The following is a 7093-nucleotide window of genomic DNA, read 5'->3' as shown; positions in this document are numbered from 1 at the left end:
ATTGTCTTCTTAGGAGTTGAACTATATTTGTTTAGATTTGCTTCTGGGGTTTCTGGAATTTGTTCATCCTCATCTTCTGTAGATTCAGTGAAGATCAAAAGCTTTCTTGTCTTCTTCTTCTTCTTCTTCTTCTTCTTCTTCTTCTTCTGTGAAAGATGTTTAGCTATATCTTCATCACTTCGTTTATTTGATGATGGAGAAATAGGTTCTGGTATTTCAGGAATTAAGACACCTTGACGAGTAACCTGAGGCTTTCGTACCACATTAGGTGTTGGAGACTTACGCATATGCTTAGACTTCATTTTGATTCTTCGAAAAACACCGATCTTCGAAGGAATGACCACTTTCTCTTGAGTGTCATCCACAACAGGCTCAATCGATTTAGTCTCATCAACAAAGACTTCTTGTACCACTGTCTCTTCAACAATAAATTGTTGCTTCTTTTGAAACTTCTTAGACTTAGACTCCTTGATTGGCTTTTCAGAAGAACCAAGATCATTATTCTTCGATCATCGTGACTTCTTCCCCTCCCTTGGCAACAAGATCCCAGTCTCAACATTAGTATCAATGTTTTTCAAATAAGCCACCAACACTGAATTTGTATGATCAACTCGTTTTAACATAGCATCAGGAATATGAGACACAAATGGAAACTCCTCAGCATTATCTGTTACATCCTTCGGAAAATGATATCTTTCAAAAACAGCTTTTTCTTGTTCATTGGGCACCAAAATCCCCTCCTTGTTGTGGAAATATTGTAAAATCAAGCTCCAGTACCGCACACAAGAAAGACGATGAAGATCATTCATGTTTTCTACACTCTTTTGAAATTCCTTCCATAACTGTGTAGAATAATCCACTTGAAGATCATAGTATAGCCCAACAACCATGACATATACCTCCATTCTTCCTTTATGGAGACCAACAGTTCTACCAGTCAGACATCTCAGAAAAATACCAAATAAAAAGTTCCAGATGCTAGGAAGACTAGATTTATTAAAATCACTTATCTTAGATAGTTGAGGTTGATGACCCATCTCATTGAACATATGTACAATTTGAGGGAATGAGAAATCAACATATGGTGATGAATTTGCAATTTCAAGAATTTGACAAAATAGTTTCTTTAAGATTCTGACCTTTTTATCATTCACCAAATTGAAAGTAATGGCATCAAAAGCTTTGGTGTCACAATCCGAAAACTTTCCGTCTTTGTAACCCGGTTGTTTAAGTAAAGTCGTTACGTTCCAATTTTCCATTAACTTTGTTTTAAATTAATAAAATTTGGACTTCTTATTTTGACATCATAAGTGTCAGAACACATTAGAAATGCGTGAAAACATCCCAAATATTTATTTGGAAAATTTATAGTTTCGACCACGTCGGGTTACGACAACTTAATCGGGTACGACCAAAAGCCCCGTTTAACGTCAGTATCGGGTAGAATTCCACCGAGCCTCAAACCCGAACCATATATAAAGTTGAGTGGGCTTCATTTGAAGCTTTTTCACTCTCTCTCTCTCTCTCTACTCTCTCTCTAAAAACTTAAGTTTGATCCAAAAACCACCCAATTCAAGCTCTAAATTGGTAAGTTATCCATCCTAGCTCATAGATTAACATGTTTAGCTTTCAAATTCGTGGAAAAATCATGAAATAGGACCAAAAACATGTGTTTATAGCCCTGGAACACCCTTGGGCCGCAAACACACATAGATGGGTTTTTTGAGCCTCAAAACCCTTCCAAACCACTTTTAGAACTTAGATATGACTTAGGGGCTTACAATAATGGACTTGGAACATCTAAACCTTATCATTTGAGGGGTAAACAAGAGTTTACGGCCCAAGCACATGCATGGACCTTAAACACCATTTCACAGGCCGTAAACCCCTTTAAAAGTGATAAAATGCCCCTTAAGCACCTCCTAAGCCTTGGAATAAAGTCTAGAATCATCCACCAATGTGTTAGTGACCTTAAACATGCAAGAAACCATCCCCTTAGGAGTTCATGGCCGTAAAACCCCCAAGGAATGGTTCCTGGGCCATAAACTCCTATAAGGTGGTCAAATGGTGCCCTAACTTCCTTCCATGGCTTGTACTTTGGACTAGAAACTCTTGTAATTGACCTAGGACCACCAAAACACATTAATATTGGGTGCATAAGAGTTTATGGCTATAAACTCCTAGTTTGCTACTGTAAAATCCTTAAATGGTCCTTATGTTGTTCAAATTCCATTCCAATGCCTTAAGTCTAAGCCTAGCATCACCCCACAAGAGTTAGAAGACCATTAAGCACCCAAGAACACCCCCACCATGAGTTTAAGGCTGTAAATGCATGGGGACATGGTATTAGGGATGAAAAATCCCTTAGGAGTTTACTTTTGAAGAGAAAACTCTATATTCAAGCCATACACACCCTTAGAGGCTACCCGGGTCACTCCTAACACTTGAAATAAAGTGTTTTCGCTTCTCGGAGTGTACTGTCTTATCTAATTTGTGGTTCAAAGTCTAATTAGATACAATTATGTATATTTTCATATTATATAAGAACCTCGCGTGTTCTCAATCCCCAAACTGACACTTAGCATCCAACCGACACATTTCTCGTCTGGTGAGTTCATACCCCTACGTTTTTCCATGTTTTCAATGTTTTAAGGGGGGGATACAAGCAAAAGTACAAATAAATCTTGTACTCAAACTTACTATTTCATTTGAAATGTTTCATACTTCATATACTTTAACACTGGAAACCATTTTAACTAACTGTTTGACTTGTAGAGTTAGTTTTCAAACTAATTGCAAACCTAATTATATAGTGTTATGTTGTATATTTCACCAATGATTTTCCACTTCATTTATGATAAAATCATTAACCTAGAACATTAGAACATATCCTCGGTAAGACTCCCTAGAGATACGCGAGTGGAGGACCCCCATTGTAACCAGAATCACAAACAAGATTTTCCACATTATTACTTGTAAATTTGTTAATCTTATTAATTGGAGACACGTCCTCGGAAATACTACACAAAGATACGCAAGTGGAGGACCGCCCCCGTAACCAGAATCTCTTGAGGGAGAGCATGGATTGAGTGTATAGATCTATACGGGATTGACAACCCCGCACCTGGCTGCTAGCTACAGTCAAACCGAAAGGTTCAAGGGTGACGAAAGTCATAAAATGATAATGGACTACTTATTGCCATTTATAGTCTATCGTATGGTTATGGAACTCGCAATTTTGATAACATAGATTTACTTGTTGGTAATAATGGATCTAGTAAACTAATAACCTTATGAATTAGTTTACTTTTCACACAATAGTTTTATATACATGTTAAAACTATCATACATTTCAAGGGTAACTAGGTTTTCAGGAAACTTCACACAAACACTTTAAGTATGGTAGATACTTGTACATTACATTCAGAATCGATAACTTGTACATTACATTCAGAATCGATAACCAATTACAAACTTTTAAGGAAAATAAGGGTTTTTCCTGGGATAACAACTATACATAACCAGATCATGTAACAAACGGATAACTAAACTTTACTTATAAGAAAATATGGGATTTTCTTGGATAACCACTTTTTCAGAAACCAAAGGAAACTTGTTCATTTTCAGAAAACAAACCTCTTATAAACTCACCAGCTTCATGCTGATTTTCAAACTGCTTGTATTCTCACGTCCACTTTAGACAGGTACCCGCGATCTTTTGGAGAAGATGGAGCGTTTTAGAAGTCACGTCTTTACTTTTGTTCAAACTATTGTATAGATAAAACATGTATTACTTTACTTTCAAAACAAATGCAATTATTCATATGTAATGTAATGTTTTGTGTTTACTATGCTTACTATGTACATTGGTTGAGATACTATACATGACATAATCCGCCCCGGAACGTTACCGCCATTGGTTTTGGGGTGTGACAATTGGTGTATGTAGCTATTGATCCAACTTGAGAAAGCCTTGAAATCAGAACTGAAAACAAACTGAACATGGCCTTTGACAGAACATAACTCTTCAAAGCAACAACTAACATCTTTAGTTCTTCAAGATATTGAGAAACATTGGCCTCCACTTGATAATTAGTTCCTTGAATCTTCATAATTGGTAATGAAGACACATCATTAGTGGTTTGAAAAGGATTAGCAACGTCACGAGTAGAATTTGCCATTGTTAGGGTTTGAAAGTTTTGTGAAGAACAGAGAGTATTTAGGAATTTTTCTTCTGAAAGCGTAAATGGATTAAGAACCCTTGAATCCCTTTTTATATTTAACCTTGGAGTTTGTAATAAAAACGGGATATGCATTTAATGAAATCTGACGTGGCACTTTGAAAGTCGCACCATGATGACGATAACGTCGCCATGCGTGAAAAAGTAATTGTCACTTCTCCTCGAAACCCGGACAGAATACAAAACGTCCCCTCAAACAGAATGGTTTGTTTGCCCCAATAGAATTGTAACCGTCGGTACCCTTCGTATGGAAGTAAGGCTCATTTACTTTTGGGTTTATAATTTAAAGTCATTTGCTAGATGTTTGAAATCATTAGTCTGAGTTGGTGTTACTCAGAACCTCAAGGATTTTGTGTGTGTGCAGTGTTCCAAAGAATTTGGTGAGAAGCAATAAAAAGAAAAATCTGGAAGTCAGTGCTGTCGAACTATTTTTCGACACAAAAGCAGAATAAATCCCAGCCTAAGATTACTTCATTAATCATCAAGAGAGATGATCAATTGCTTGTGTATGTTCCTGTGATATACAATCGAATATTTATAAGGAAATATCGAAGGGCTTCTTTTATTAAGCTTCATGGGTAGGTATCTGAATTTCGTTTCATATCAACCTAAACATAAGGTGAGAAATTGTAACAGAAATTACTTGTTTGACCAGTGTAGTTAGTGACAAGTTTCCTTTGGAAAAAATTTAAATGACTTTGGATTTCGAGTAAAACTCACACGGAAATCATATTCATGAAAAAAAAATGTGTGCTGGATCTTGATGGGTAACAAACATCGTGGGTTTTGAATGTTTGATCAAGACCATTCAGAAGAAATGAATATGATTTGGAGTTTTGAATTTAGGTACGGAAACAAATGTTTTGTGAAAATCTGGAACATAGTTCCCCATCAATTCCTTAAAAGGTTAGAGATACGGGTTTCACTTTTATCACGGTCTCATGATGTAAGATCATAAACACAGATTTTTGATATGTCTAAGTCTAGATCGGTTTGATCATAGACCTCTTGGACATATGTCTTCGTGTGTGATTGTGTAAGAAAATTTAGATGAAAAAGTTTGGTGTAAGACACGAAATGTACCTCTATTATATTTGGACAGAACAGTAAACTCTTAACTTATGTGAGAAGAGTTAGGTAGCTCAGGAAACTAATGTGAATACAAGCCTGATTGGGAAGGAATTTTTGTATGAAAGATTTAATTAAGGCTTTCGCACACACACGTTGATTCAATGGAGGCTTTGGTCAACATGCTTCTAGGGACAACTTAACTAGTTCAAAGTATTCGAAAATTTACCTGACCCTAGAACTGCAAGCATTACCCAAGTTGCATCAGCATGAATATTTGCAACAAAATACTTAAAAGAAAAGAGAAACAAAATATATTTTTTTTTATTTTCGAAAAGGAAAAACATAACACAAAAAAAAAATCTTTTTGGAATTTTTGAATTTTTCGAAAATGAAATACAAAAGAAAAGATAAAATCTTTTTGGAGTTTTAATTTTTCGAAAATGAAATACAAAAGAAAAGATAAAATCTTTTTGGAGTTTTAATTTTTCGAAAATGAAAGACAAAACAAAAGATAAAATCTTTTTGGAGGTTTTGATATTTTGAAAATAATAGACAAAACAAAAGATATAATCTTTTTGAAGTTTTTGAATTTTCGAAAATAAAATGACAAACGAAATGTACTTGTTGCAAACACACGGAATTTAGTCAACCCCTGAAAAGTGAGAAATTTACAAATTCAAGGGGGTCGAAGCGTTGACTATGAACAGTAACCTCTGAATACTGAATGACATTGCTTTTTCTTTTATTAAGCGCCTCTGAATCATTCCTGGTCAATCATCATTCTCCCTTTTCGCATGGAACAGAGTTTCCATCGATCATTCCAAGTCCTTCTAAGATTCTTACGAATGACTTTTCATCTAAAGGTTTTGTAAAATTATCAGCTAACTGACCAGTTGTCTTCACAAAATGCACTTCAATATTTCCATCTTCCACATGATCCTTGATTAAGTGATAGCGAAGGGCTATATGTTTTATCTTCGAATGCTGCATAGGATTATGACAAACTCTTATGCACTTTGAGAATCACAATACAATGGAATCTTTTTCATATTAATTGCATAATCACGCAATTGACTTTGGATCCAAATTATTTGTGATGTACAGGCAGCAGGAGCCACATATTCTGCTTCACCAGTTGAAATTGATACACACGTTTGCTTTTTCGACTGTCAGGTTACCAACTTGCCATCAAGCGATTGGCATCTGCCACTTGTGCTTTTTCTATCAAGATTACAACCACCCAAGTCTGCATCCGAATAAGCTTGAACAAAGAACCCAGTTTTTGAAGGATACCAAAATTCTAATGAAATTGTTCCCCTAAGATAACAAAATATATTCTTCACAGCAGTGAGATGTGGTTCTCGTGGATTTGATTGATACGTAGCACAATTACACACAGAGAACATGATATCAGGTCGACTAACAGTAAGATAAAGTAACAAACCAATCATGATCCTGTAAAGAGTTAGGTCAACAGCAGGTTTATCTAACGAAGGTGTCAGCTTTATGCCAGTTGCCATAAAAGCTTATAATTTCGTGATATTCGTCAATCCAAAATTTTCTAACAGATTCTTCGTATATTTTTCTTGATTGATAAAAATACATTCTCTGTTTTGACGAATACTCAAACCAAGAAAACTATTGATTTTTCCCATCATGCTCATTTCAAACTTACTTTTTATCAAAATTTCGAATTCACCAGATAAAGCAGGGTCAGTTGAGCCAAAAATTATATCATCAACATAAATTTGAACAAGCATTAGATGATTCCCAACTTTCTT

The 7093-nt window shown here is 35.4% G+C and overlaps 1 protein-coding gene across 1 annotated transcript; it reads right to left on the bottom strand.

Moving 5' to 3' along the window:
- Positions 1-6089: 6089 nt before the first annotated feature.
- Positions 6090-6832, bottom strand: LOC145039782 (uncharacterized). The gene is made up of 3 exons (XM_078987792.1): positions 6717-6832; positions 6491-6629; positions 6090-6296 (listed from the first exon to the last, which is right to left on the bottom strand). The coding sequence occupies exons 1-3, from the start codon at positions 6830-6832 to the stop codon at positions 6090-6092; spliced, it is 462 nt and encodes a 153-aa protein (XP_078843918.1).
- Positions 6833-7093: the final 261 nt, after the last annotated feature.

Source organism: Lactuca saligna, chromosome 4 (genome assembly GCF_052625555.1).
Source record: "Lactuca saligna cultivar CGN05327 chromosome 4, ASM5262555v1, whole genome shotgun sequence".
Classification (NCBI taxonomy): domain Eukaryota; kingdom Viridiplantae; phylum Streptophyta; class Magnoliopsida; order Asterales; family Asteraceae; genus Lactuca; species Lactuca saligna.
The sequence above is the reverse complement of the archived record's forward strand: the minus strand, read 5'-3'. Positions and strand labels throughout refer to the sequence as shown.